General features: G+C 42.2%; 1 protein-coding gene across 6 annotated transcripts in view; it reads left to right on the top strand.

Annotated features, from left to right (window-relative positions):
- The window catches only part of nox4 (NADPH oxidase 4), a 215,301-nt gene that overhangs the window by 88,140 nt on the left and 112,581 nt on the right, over positions 1-14,580 (top strand). For all 6 annotated transcript variants that reach the window (XM_078545752.1, XM_078545754.1, XM_078545750.1 and 3 more), the window contains one exon: positions 4,704-4,766. In XM_078545752.1, coding sequence (XP_078401878.1) covers positions 4,704-4,766 — 63 coding nt within the window. The remainder of the gene's footprint in view (positions 1-4,703; positions 4,767-14,580) is intronic.

The following is a 14,580-nucleotide window of genomic DNA, read 5'->3' as shown; positions in this document are numbered from 1 at the left end:
TTGGTGGCTGAGAAATTTGGGGCACTTGTCTTGGTTATATCTGCTATTTAATGTGCAGTTTGTGATGTGTCCGATCACAGCTTGCCTGTTAATTCATGTTTACCTCATGTTAATTCTGTATATTAGAGTATAAGATAGGCAGCATTTTTTTATTGATTCATGGGATGTGGGTTTTGCTGGCTGGGCTAGCATCTATTGCCCATCCTTAGTTTCCCTGGAGAAGGTGGTAGTGAGCTGCCTTCTTGAACCTCTGGAGTCCACGTAGTGTAGGTACATCCACAATGCTGTTAAGAAGGGAGCTCCAGGATTTTGACCCAACCCTTGTGTTGACTTTTTGCTTTTTTGACTTTTGTATAACATAAGTTCTTCTGTTTGTTTAAAACCATGGAATCTTGTAGCTTTATTCTTTTAGTGAGTAACCAGGGCTTCTAATTTTGTCTATTTTAAAACAAAACTTACTGACTCCTAACCATTTTGTAACACAATTTGGGACCTTTACAAAATTTGATGGTCCGGTCTGGGATCGTAATAAAATGCACTACACAGCTCTTCATCAGATTAGGAATAAACCTGTTTGGAACAGCATGCATGGCCATGATATTGGCACTGAAAAAGTACAAACCAAATTAATGACTTAGATGAAAGGACCAAGTATAATATATCCAAGTTTGCTGATGGTACAAAGCTGATGGGAAAACAAGCTATGTTGCAGGCAAAAAAATGGGAGAAATATGTTCATGTTGCTCTACTTCTAGTGGTGCTAGGCAGATGATTCTCTATTTGCTGGGTGCAGGCAGGGCTCCAAGCCTATACCTGCATGGCCTGCACAGTGTTTTTCAATGATATGAAGCTGCCTGGCCTGGCAAATTGAAGTATGCCTGTGTAGTGCTGCTAGAAGAGATGTTACATGAAAAAATTTCTCCCCCAAAGATTCAGCAGATAGATATAGACAGGGTGGGCAACAAAGTGGCAAGTGGAATGTAATATGGGGAAATATGATGTGACATCCTTTGTTAAGGATAGAAAAATAGAAAATATTTTAAATGGTGAGAACTTATTAAAAGTTGGTGTTTAGAGGGATTTGGGTTTATTTGGATAAGAAACACAGAAAGTTAACACAGGTACCGAAAACAATTAGCAATGCAAACGAGGTTGGAATACAAGAAGCTGCAGTTGTAGAGGACTTTGGTGTGATGACACCTAATGTACAGTTTTTGTCTTTGTACTGAAGGAAGAATAAACTTGCCTTAGAGGGCTTCACCAGATTAATTCCTGGGATGAGGGGGTTGTCCTATGAGGAGAGATTGAGTAGAATGGGTCTATAGGGAAGAATTTTCCCTCCTCCGTTGGGGGGGGAAGTGCAGGAATGGACGCAGGCAGGCGCGCCTCCGATCGGCACCCCCAATAGGGGGCCAGCCGCCATTTTACGTGGGCGGGACAATTAAGGCTCACCCAGCGTGACATCCGCCAGGAAGCGCTATGTGCTCCCTGTATGGACGGGGGGGCAGGGATTCCTTCAGCTGGGAGTGCGCTCGTATTTCGCGCATGCGTCACATGACTTGGGACATGTCCATTACTTTAACTCTAACCTTTATTAAATTTTTAAAAACCCTCATGAAACCTCATTCCACCTGTGGATGAGGTTTCATGCTTTTTCTGAAGCCTGCCAGAGCTCCTGGCCTGCATGACAGTCTTAAGGTTGGATGGGCAGGTCCATTAATTATGTCAATTACTTTTTAAATCGCCTCAATAGGCTGTTGACAGGTTGGCGGGCGCACAGCTGATTCGGCTGCACCCCCACTGACCTGAAAATTGAATTGATGCGGGGTGACGTTGGGAGTTCCGCCCAATGTCATCCTGCATCATTTTATGCGTCGGCGAGCGGGCCCCACCCCTGCTTGCCGACCTAAAGGTCCTGGCCAAAATCTCTGGAGTTTAGAAGGATGAGAGGTAATTTCATTGAAATATGTAAGATTCTGAGAGGGTCTAACTGGGTCGATGCTGAGAGGCTGTTTCTCCTGTCTGGAGAGTTTAGAATTAGAGAGCTTGGTAAGGTCACCTAGGACTGAGGTGAGGAGAAATTTCTTTATTCAGGGTATTGTGAATCTTTGGAATACTGTACCCCAGAGGACTGTGGATAATCAGTTGTCCAGTATATTCGAGGCTGAAATTGATAGATTTTAGGACCTGAAGAGAACCAAGAGATATGGGGTTTGGACAGAAAAGTGGAATTCAGGTCAAAGATCAGCCATGATCATATTGAATGGCAGAACAGGCTCAAGAGGCTGTATGGTCTACTCCTGCTCTTATTTCTCAAACAGTGAACTCCCACTGTTCACGGCCTCTTCTTTCGCGAATTCGTTTACCCACGTGAAATTGTTTGTACACCCAATTGCCCATCATGGTCCCAAATCTTTGCCCATCCAGAGTATTGGTTCTGAAATATCTTCAGAAATTGGAAAAATACCTATTGAGGTTAATTTTAAAATACTTGTTTATCATCTTCAGGGGATTACAAATGAGGGAAAGAGCCTAAAAGCAAGAGTTTGATTTCCTAGATAGTCAGTGATTGAATTTGAAAGCACAGTATAGATTGTGGGGGGTGGGAGGGTGGGGTGCAGTCAGCTGTCTGTTGAGACAGAAATATAAATTTGTTTGGGCAAAAGGGTTAGAAGTACATCTTTATGAAGTGTGAATAAGTTCAAAGCCAAGCTGCTAAATAACAAGAACAATTATATGCTGGGGTTTGTTAAGACTTGTTAAAATTAAAACTCTAATTGCATATTGTGGTAATGGAGTATTTGTTTATGATGGCTGCATTCAAGGACATGCTTTTTTTAACGTTTGGGTTGTGAATTTGAGGGATGTCTGCTCAGGGGAGATAGGTAAAGGGTTGGAGAAGTTTCCACATCTGGAAGAGCAAAGCTCAGATGTACAGCAGGCAAGTAATTTTGCTCTGGCTGGAATCTATCTAATTCACTCCCATTTTAAAGTATGATCGCTGTTTGCGATTTCGCCTGTTGCAAGAATTTGCAGGAATGTATTCCCGCATTACTTTACTGTATTCACTGAATGATATTTGAGATGTCAAACAAGATTATTTCTGCCATTAATCAGGGTCCAAAGCCAGAGTCTGGTTATATGGCTCTGTGGGATGAGAGGGGAATAGGATATTCACACAAAAGGAGTGTGAATTGAAGAGTCCTGCACCGAGGCCTGATTTGTGCTATTGTCAATTTTCTAGTTATTAATTATTTGTGAGGTAAGATAGAAAGTTTGTGAAACATCTAGGGAGAATTTGAGATGTACAGAGGAAAAAAAGTGAAGATGAGTTTTGCAGAAATAGGAAAATGCGTGAGAAAGAGTTAGAAGCATACAGAGTACGGGTGTATGAAAATCGTAGAGGAGAGAGAAATATGGAGCTTGGAAGGCAAAGACAGAGAGGGAGAAAAAGAATGAAAGTTAACTGCAAGATAAGCAGAGACAATGTTACAAGGTGGAAGAAACATTCAAACAAAGGCCATTTAAATACCACCGGTCATTTAGTTTCAGTTTCATAATTTACTACAAAATGTAATTTTTCAGTACATTGTAACAGCAAAAATATTGAAACTCAAATTTCCAAAACTAGAGCCATCAGTGCAAAGACATGGGGCAGAATTTTTCAGTTGGCGTGTGGGGGTGGACCTGACATGCTGACGTGTAAAATGACGCGTGATGATGTCAGGCATGCGTCCCAACGTCATCGCGCCAAGTTGCAATGTTTCATTTGGTGGGCACGCACTGGAGTCAGCTGCACGCCCGCCAGTATGTAAACGGCCTATTAAGGCCATTAAGAAAGTAATTGAAATATTTATTAACACTGCCCGACCAACCTTAAGGTTGGCGGGCAGGCGAAAAGGCCAAGCGGCCTTCGCATTTTTTAGAAACCTCATCCATGAGCGGGATGAGGTTTCCTAAAACTTTTATTAAATAAATTTTAAAATTTTCATAAATATGAAGACATGTCTCATCTCATGTGACACAGTCACATGCGGAGACATATTAAATAAATTTTTGAACCATTTATTTCATTATTTCAATATTCATTCAATTTCCCTGAGGCAGCTCCATGCCTCAGGGAGATTGAAGGGCTCTTTCGTGCGCATGTGCAAAAGAGCACTGGCCCCTACTCTCCCTCCTCCCCCTGCCGCATGTGTAGCGCTGAGCGTTAAGGCTTACGTATTACGCTGCGCGGGCCTTAATTGGCCTGCCCAGCGTAAAATGGCAGCGCGGAGCCGATTGCAGGCGGCAATCAGCTCCACAACCGCCCCTGCCCGCTCCTGCCGAGCCCACCCACTGCCTGAAAAATTCAGGCCCTGAAGTGATGGAAATGCGTAATAATAGTGGTAAATACAACATAGGTCAGATGAATTAGCTGCAAAGCACAACATTAAAATCAAAATTGAGCCTAATTATTTGAAAACAAAATGTCAAACTGAGCTTTACAGATTTTTGTTAGGCAAGGATATTAAGGGTTGTAGAATCAATGTGGATGGATGGAATTATTATGTAGATCAGTGATACAAACATACAAAATAGGAGCAGAAGTAGAATTTTGAAGGACTGAATGCCCTAATCCTGTTCTTATGTTCTTAATGAACAGACTACTATTATTTTTGGATTCACTAATTATTTTCTCTCTCTCCCCACATCTCCTTTAGTACATTGTTCTGCACTGTCCGAGTGTGTCAGCATTTGAGAGCCATCCCTTTACTCTCACAACAGTAAGTCCAATCAATCTTATGTTTTTATCAAAGCAAGCCATCAAAGCAGATTCATACACTTAAAAGGCTAAAGATTCAGATCACAAACGTTGTTTTTCAGAAATTAAGAACTAGAATATCTTGGTTACAAATTGCATGCCTGTGGTGAAAACTTAGCAGCAGTATCAAGAATGTTCTGAATTAAATCAGTATTTGGTGTCCTAAAATGACATGAGTTCCAGGAGTGCTGTATGACTGGGATAAATATAAATTTAAAACAAATTCTGCTGATTTGAAGCATTTTTGGAGCCTGTAAATTTAATCATACGCTCCTTTGTTAATAAATTGTTGTCATGTTTTGACACCATACATAGTGAGTAAATATAAATAAAAACCTAAATATTGATTTTGAAGGCTTTGCCCATATAGCTTTATCTGCTAAGTGGTGCCTTGGAACATTTAGCTCAAATTCAAAATTTTCAATTTTTAACTAGAAGTTGATAGAATTATAAATGTTATATATTGTAAAAAAGGCCTTTGAAGTCTACAAAAATTCCACTGAGGAACGCCTGCTGTAACTTTGGTAGAAACCTTGGAGAAAAGATGTAAATGGGCATTTCTGCAGCAGTTCTCCTGAGGGTGCAGCAGGAGACGGGAGAAACCCCAGAGAAATTCTATCACCTGTCACTGCATATCAAGAGTTATGCATGGGAATGCCCAAGAGTATGTCTATGGTTTACAAAAGTACAGCACTATTGTCATGCCTGTTGCTGAATTGATCTTGCTTTACCAAGCGTGTTCTGATTAAAATAGAGCATAAGTTTTTTCCCCTTGCATACTGTGGCTGGCAAGAAAATACAAGGGGTTAAAGTTGATTGCTGCTACCTCTTGCCAGAGATTGGAGAGAGTAAAAATAAACAGATGAGCTGATGTACAAAAGCAAAATACTATAGATGCTGGAACTCTGAAATAGAACAGAAAATGCTGGAAATACTCAAAAGGTCTGGTAGCATCTGTGGAGAGACTCAATGGGACAAATTTTTCCCCGGTTGGGGGGGGAAGTGCAGGAGCGGGTGCGGGCAGGCGTGCCTCCGATCGACGCCCCCAATTGGGGGCGCGCCGCCATTTTACATAGGCGGGCCAATTAAGGCCCGCCCAGCGTGACATCCACCAGGAAGCGCTATGCACTCCCTGTGCGGGCGGGGGGGGGGGTGGAATTCCCTCAGCCTGGAGTGTGCTCTTTTGCACACGCGCGCGAAAGATTGCAATGATCGGCTCCAAATTTAAAAATGTTAAAGAGATGAATTAAAAATTTCCCTGACATGTTCCCTCATGCGACATTGTCATATGAGTTGGGACATGTCCATCACTTTTGGTGAAACCTTTATTAAATATTTAAAAACCCTCATGAAACCTTATCCCGCCCGTGGATGAGGTTTCATGCTTTTTCTTAAGCCTGCCAGGGCCCCCGGCCTGCCCGCCAACCCTAAGGTTGGATGGGCAGGTCCATGAATCCTGTTAAGCACTTTTTGAATGGCCTCAATTGGCTGTTGACAGGTCAGGGGGTGCACAGCTGACTCGGCTGTGCCCCCGTCGACCTGAAAATGGAAATGACGCGGGGTGACGTCGGGAGTTCCGCCCGACGTCATCCAGCGTCATTTTACGTGTCGGCGAGCAGGCCCCGCCCCCGCTCACTGCCTGGAAGATCCTGCCCAGTGTTTCACAGTTCTAGTAAATGGTCACAGACCTGAAACGTTAACACCATTAGCTGCTGTACACATTGGCTAACAAGATTTTTAAAAAGGATGTGTGATTTAGGAAGGCTTTGATTTGCAATTGTCCTTGGTTGGTAAATTATCATACAGGTGTTTCAAGGTTTTTGGAACACATCAATAAGTCAAACCATTTTATTCAATTACAGACATCATGTGAGACTGTTCACCCAACAGCTGTATTCATGTAGCTATTTTGAATCCCCTGAGTACTTGACTGGCTAAGCGTAGTAATGAGAAATACAATTTGTCTGCGATATCTTCAAAGGTATCTGAAGCTCTATCTTGGGCAACATTGCATGAAGTAGCAATCATTCTGAAGCCAGAAAGTCAGAAGTTTCTGTGGTACTTAACAAGTAAATGATCATTCATCATGGGTCAAAGTTATGGGGGGTGGGGTGGGGGGTTATACAAGGGATACATCATTGTTTTGATTTTAAAGAGAATAGTGAAGTTTGTATTCAGCAGTTCATTAATCTGTTTTAATGTTCAATAAACTTGTCACGTGATTTTCGGCTTAGACCTGCAAGAGTTTATTTTCATCCTACGGAAGACGAGCACATCATGTCCTAACATGTGAAAAGCTTTAGCACAGTGGCAAGAGCTTTTTGTTCAATCCTTGGATCTTGCTACATTTACCTAGATATTGACAAGGTTTTGAGTGTTTCTGACTCCGATATTGTGTTAATCCTTAATGTTAGGGCTGTGGAGGCTCAGTCATTGAGTATGTTCAAGGCATAGATCGATGGATTTCTAAAATTCGAGGAATATGTGGATTGTGTGGGAAAGTGGTGTTGAGGTAGAAGATCAGCCATGATCTAGTTAAGTGGCAGAGTGGGCTCATTGGGCTGAATAGCCTACTCCTGCTCCTATTTCCTATGTTCCTATGTTTCTGTCAGATGGTCACTTTTCAACAGGTGTCCTATGATTTCCATTTGTTGTTTAGGATTTTCCTGAATACTAGCTCAAGATGAGCATTGCTTCTCATGGCTTCTTTGAAACACTGGTTCAACAACAACAGCACCAACTTGTATTGATATAGAACCTTTGACATAATAAAATGTCGCAAGGTGTTTCATTGGAGCATTGTAAAACAAAGTGACGCCAAGCCACAAAAGGAGATATTAAGGCGGATGACCAAAAGCTTGTTCAAAGAGGTAGGTTTTAAGGAGTGTCTTAAAGACAATGCTCGATCAGGATCCAATGTAGGTCCATGAGCACAGGGGTGATAGGTGAATGGGACATGGCACAAGTTAAGACAAGGGCAGTAGAGTTTTGGATGACCTGAAGTTTAAGGAATTTAGAATGTGGGAGACCAGTTGGGAGTGAATTGGAATAGTCAAGTCTAGAGGCAACAAAGGCATGAATGAGGGCTTCATCAGCTGAAGACCTGAGACAGGAGAAATTGAGCAATGTTACGGAGATAGAAATAAGCAGTTTTAGCGATGGTGTGCATATTGTCACACTCATGCCATACAAACCTAATGAGCTAAATATGAACTTATGAAGTATAAACCTGAAGTTGATACTTTCCTGTAAAACAAAATGGAGTTGAGAGGTCAGGTGACCTCTTTGCTGCCAATATATATGGAACTGCAGGGACCCTGAGTTAACCTTTATGACTGAACAAGTCTTGACAAAGTCAAACATGCTCTCTGCACATATCTTTGAGAAGTCATTAAAATGCAAATGATGGCACTCTTCCAACTAATTAAAAAAGCTGGTTTCACAATACTGTTTGTAGATTCTTTGACTCCAAAGTTGAAATCCAGAAAATGAATGTGAAAAACTCTTATCGTATCAAGATGGTATGTGGATGGGTGATACTCAAACTCCATTGTCTGATACTGGCCTGGCTATCAGAAACTATTTGTGAGGACAATGGAAAAGAATGCTCTGGTCACATGCCTGAAACTAAGTTTCTGATTCGGAGATTTGATAAGGCATATTTTTGGATCAGACAGTTCAGAAACATCCAGACCAATGAAAGAAAAAGACCTTGCCTAAAAAAGGCAGAGACTCGGGTTGGACCTTGACCTCTCAACCTGAGGAACTGCACTAGGGCTTTGCTAGGACTTCGCTAAAGCACCTTGATTGGAGTGAAACAAGAGAAATCTGCCACTGCAAATAATAAACAACAATGAATCTGTCTTCCTAAACCTAAGGACACTTCTTCAGTGGACCAAAAAGTATTGGAGGCCTTCATTGTTTTAAGCCTTCACCCCGTGGGGGAAAAGCAAGTGTAACAGAGCCTGCTGAAATCCTAAGACCTAAACACATGCTACTTCTGTAACTACAATCTCTCCTTGAGTGTGTGCATGTATCTGTATGAGTGTGAGAATGGATGTAGTTGCATATATATGCAGATGTTGAATAATAAACATTTATCTTTCTTTTATAACTTCGGTGAAAACCCGTCATTTATCTGTTCCTGACAATTACAGCACTTCATGCCTGGAAAACATTTAAAACACTGGTTAAAACACTTCTTTAAAAAACATGCTGTCTTCAGTCAATCAGGAGGTTTTAAAAAAAAAGTGGAGCCATCCCTATCATTTCTCCCCTGTCTAACAATATGAAGTTGTAAGCCTGGGGTCAAAGGTAACACCAAGGCTGCCAACAGACTGGTTTAATTTCAGACTGTTGCCAAGGAGAGGGGTGGACTCAGTAGCTAGGTCATTTGGAGTTTGAAGCGGGGATCGAAAGCAATGTTTTCGGTATTCCTAATATCCAAGTGGAGGAAATTTCTGCTCATCCTGTACTGGATATTGGATAAGCAATCTCAGAATTCAAGAAGCAGTCATGCACTGCATCTGTCAATTTCTGCTGGGTTTCTGCCACGTTCAGAAAAAGGAAGGAGATCTCTTTGGACAGTTACACCCTGGTATAACTTCAGGATGCCTCTGGGCCTTTGGCAGGCAACCCCCTGTTGGGTCACTCCAGGCATCGATGCCTACACATATCATTTAAGTGACTGTTTCCAGGCATGAAGTGGGGTCATGAAATGGGTGGAATTACTGTCTCATTGCGCTTCCAAAAGTGTTTGAAGTTTTAATGCTGGAATATTTATTGAATTAATTGTCACTGCTATCACTAATTTCTTCTATACCCTATATTCTTCAATCCAACATCAAGATTTTCATTTTGAGTCCTTTTTTGAAAGGTGTCAATTGCAAGAAATTCATTGCATATCATGTTGTACCCAAGGGGAGAATTGTTGTTTGCATGAAGCATGGGTGGCTACTGGCATCTCACCAATCACAAAAGAGTTGTTTATGGTTTAAGTGTGCTCATTCTGCCAGCTGTTCCTCAGTTGGTAGCACTCTTGCCTCTTGAGTCATAAGGTTCTGGGTTCAATCCCATTCTAAGGCTTGAGTGCCATAAGCAAAGCTGATATGCCAGTGCAGCATTGAGGAATCGCTGCACAGTTGGAGGTGCCATCTTTCAGATGAGATGTTAAACCTAGGCCCTACATGCTTGCTTGAGTAGATGTAAACGATCTCATTGCTGTGTTTCAAACTCAGAGGAAGGGAGTTACCCTTGTGGCCTGACTATTATGACACAGCCGGTGGTAAAAGCCGAGCTGCTCAAAACACAGAGGGAAACTTGAAACAACTGTCATAATCCATTTTTGCAATTTGTATGTTTCGAGATGCAGGCTTTGAATTCAGTAGTAATAAGACTGCCAAGTTTAAAGAGGTTTTATATAAAACTAAAACATTTATTAATACAAGAAAAATTGTAAGCACATACATATGTCTACAAAATTACTACTAAAGTAATTACAAAAAATACCCCAATTAATCTGACTCTCAGTTACACCCTGTTAAGGCAACAATAAAACTCATAGATTTGAAAAGACCCCAGGCAAAGCACATTTGACCGTACAAATTCCTTGTAGACACAGTCGCAGGCGTACAGGCTGGTTAGATCTTAAATACCTTATACACACAAACCCTTTTCTGTTTATACCTAGCTTTTCCTTTGAATGTAAATTTCCCATTGTATTATTAGGTTTTTAAGGTCTTCTGACAATAACGTTTTCATCCCACTAATTTTATTAATAATATAATTTTATAATAATATAAACACACTGCTTGGCATCTCCCAGCTGGGTGCAAGATTTTACTCATTCTTTTGAATGCTTAATTTAAAAAGAAAATGTCCCTCTTGGCACTTATGTTTCTAAACTTCCCCATGTTTATCTAATTTCCTTTTATAACCTACTTCTTTCTATACATCAAAACACCCAGACTAGCTGGCTTTAATCCAATTAAGACACACTCATCACTAAACTCTATTTTAAAAAAAAATTTCCAACAACATTATAGACATTAATCTCTTCATGACACTGACCAATATTAATCTCTCGATCAATATCACAAAAAAGAGATTATCTGGCCTTTATCACATTGCTGTTTGTGGGTGTTTGCTGAGCACATACTGGCTGCCACAATTCCCACATTACAACAGTGACTACACTTCAAAAAACACATCATTGGTTGTAAAGTGCTCTGAGACATCAGCTAGTCGTGTAGAACACTGTATAAATGCAATTCTTTATTTTTCTTTACATTGGATGCTTTCTTTACACACTGAATCTCAAAATAAGAAATTAGCGGGCTGGATTTTACAGACCCCTGCCGGGTGTGTTTTTGGTGGGGGCATGTAAAATATGACAGGTGGCGAGCCCACCACTTTCCCGCCCACCCTGATCTGGTTCCCATAATGGTGGGTAAGGTGCCCACTATCATGCTCGTTTGTAGGCCTGTTGAGACCCTTAAGTGGCCAATTAATGGCCCACCATTCTCTTCAGATTGGCCCATAGTTCTTGAGAGGCAGGACTTCCTTCCACTGAGGGATGGAAGTCCGACCCTCAGTTTGTTTTTATCCACCTGCAGCTTGTTATCACTGTAAAGCAGCCTTTTTAAAAATTAATTAGTTTATATTAGGCTGAATTTTACAGGGCAGCAGTATGCACCTCGTAAAATTCAGCCCAATATAAATCAATTAATTTTAGCTATCATTCCATATTTTCACCTGCTGTGCATACTTTGTTCTTAACTAATAAACCAAGTCCCACTGTTACCACATGTACAAACTTGGAACATGTTACTGGCTTCTGTAGCAGAAAATGTGATCATGTTAGTTAAAGTCTCAGGTTTGCAACAAAGAATCACAGCCAGTAACTAAGAGATAGGAGAAAGAGGAGATAAGAGGAAGAGGGGTAATGAAAGAGAATCAGTGAGGGTAAAAGTGGGAATAAACAGAAGCAGGAAAGAGAGAATGAGAGAGAGAGAGAATGACTGAAAAAGTGAGAGAGGCATTTATGAGAGTCAGTGGGCGGAATTTATTGTAACTGATGCGGGTGTAGCTCACTGTTTGAAGAACTGGCGGGAAACACCTGTCGTTTCTAAGGGGGGAGGCCTGACCTGATTGAGTACTGGTCACTGGGCAGTGTCAGGCTTTCTCCAAAATTCAGGACCCCAGGGTAGAAAACCCAGGCCGCCGAGAGCTGCTGGCCAATCATAAGACCAGCCGCTCTCTAAATACAGGCAGCACTGGGAATGGTGGCTACTGTGACCCAGGGCACAGGTGAGAGAGCGCAGGATGGGGGTCGAGGGGAGTGAGGTGGGCCGGAGGGTTGTAGGCAAGGACAAAGAGGGTGGCTTTCAATGGCCAGCCCATACCTGATGCTAGTTCACTTGGTCAAGCACTATGTGGCTTTGAATGATGCCCCACCAACCACCCCCGCCATGAACCCCGGTCACCCAAGAAGGCCACAGGCAAGCCTGGTGGGGTTTGCTGGGCAGTGTTCTGGGGGCACAGGAAAGCAGTGCCTCTCACATTTAATCCTCAGCCATCAATGAATTCCAGTGGGTGCAGGGATGATTGGTGTCAATTGGCTCAATAATGAGTCCAATTGACAATCCACCGCCGTCTAGTGAATTTTCCTGATGCGCCTGTTCCATGGGCAATTTCCCTGCATGGGCAACCATATGAGAATGTGATTTAAATTGCAAACTTTGGATGGTTTCAACTATGTTACAGCAATAGTTACACAGAAAAAGGTAGAAGAATTAAAACCACTTCTATGTTCTGAGTACCTATGCGCAATCCAAACCCACCCCCCCCACCCCCCCACTCCCACCAACCTCCCCATGGGACTACCCTCATCCCCTCACATCCCTGATCCCCCAGGGGACTGTCCCCACCCCCTCCTTGGGACTCCCCTCTGCCGTGTGACTTCCCCCTCCCCCCCACCACTGAACTTCCCCATCCGTCTCCCAACAGGACTTCCCCCAACCCACGACTAGCTCCCCGTCCCCACCCTCCAGGTTGCGTCTGGCCTTATTCTGACTCTCAACCCCATTCACCATCTCTCCACCCCCCCTACCACACACACACACACACAGCCAGTTTTGTAAAAAAGAGGGCATGGCTTACTTATCCTTGACTCTACAGCCCTCGATTCAAAGCCCCGGGGACGTGCTGCACCGCCCAGATCTCACCCAGCCTGAGTCAGAAGGTTGGGCGAGATAGGATCAGGTAATAACCTGTGAGCAGAGGGCAATCTGGCTCACTTACCACTCCATCAAAAGTTAGGACCCACTATTTTTGCTAAAATTTTATTTGCTAATAATGTCTTAGAAACATGAATTTCTAATGTCAATAAAACAGTTTTAAAACAGCTACATATATATTTATAAAGCACCTTTAACAATGAAATGTCCCAAGGCACCTCATAGGAACATTATACTATGAACCATTATGTAAGAAGACATTAGGTCAGATGACCAAAAGATTGTCAGAAAGGTCAGTTTTTAATGAGTGTCTTAAAGGATGAAAGCGAGGTAGAGAGGCAGAGAGCTGTAGGGAGGGGTTTCCAGAACTTAGGGCCTAGGCAACTGAAGGCCCTGCCACCAGTGGAGGAATAGTTAGAATCAGTTGTTGCTTGACTGGGAGCCATTGTTGGTCAGCAAGCGCAGGGAATGGACTTGATGTGAGTTAAGACATGATCAGCAGAGTTTTGGATGACCTCAAGTTTACGGAGGATAGAATGTGGGAGGCCAACCATGAGTGCATTGGAATAGCCAAGTCCAGAGGTAACAAAGGCATGAATGAGGGTTTCAGCAGCAGATGAGCTGAGACTAGGCAAAGCTGTGCAATGCTACAGAGGTGGAAATAGGCAGTCTTATCAATGGCATGAGTATGAGGTTAGAAACTCATTTTGGGATCAAATATGACACCAACGTTGCAACCAGGCTGGCTTAATCTCAGTTGCAAGGAGAGGGATGGAATCAGTAGCTAGGGAACAGCATTTGGAGCGGGGTCCAAAAACAATGGCTTCAGCCTTCTCAGTATTTAATTGAAATAAATTACTGTTCATTCATTACTGGATAAAACGAAATAAAAACGACCTATGCCTCTGACCGCTGTCATCCTGGATAGCCTGAATGCACACACAGATCTCTGTCTCCCTTGTGGCTAATTTTTAGTGTTAGGAGGGCAGGCAAAAGATTATACTTTCTCTTAACTTTGTAAAGATCATAAACTTACTTTTTGAAATTCCCTAATGGATTGCTTCTCATGTCCTGCAGTTAGACTAGGGTCATTCATCTCTTGGCCTTGTACTCCATGTCAAATGGGGACCTAACTCAGAATTATATTACTACTTTTTTGTGGAGAACGTCTGCAGTCATTTCATATGGCAGCATAACTGCACCCTAAGTGCTTGTAGTTGGCCTCTCATATAGTGTTATCAAAATCTCTTAATTAAAGAAGCAGCCACAGTCCTCTAGTTTACTAGTACAGTAATATAGCCATAATGCTACTAAATTCTAATGTACATCACCAGAACAGACTGGGTGAAGCAGAGACTTGACATAATGGATGTCCACAAAAACGAATATGAATAAGTAAAGTGAGGCTATATTCGGTGAGGAGGAGGTGTTCGCTATGATGGCATGGTTGAATCTGAAGCTCATTAGGGGGTATAATTTCATTATTTTATATTCTAGTAAGCTGGGTAACAAGATTGCATATGTACATTGAACATGTGT

The sequence above is a fragment of the Cetorhinus maximus genome, chromosome 7 (genome assembly GCF_964194155.1).
Source record: "Cetorhinus maximus chromosome 7, sCetMax3.hap1.1, whole genome shotgun sequence".
Lineage (NCBI taxonomy): Eukaryota > Metazoa > Chordata > Chondrichthyes > Lamniformes > Cetorhinidae > Cetorhinus > Cetorhinus maximus.
This window is presented reverse-complemented; position numbering and strand designations above follow the sequence as displayed.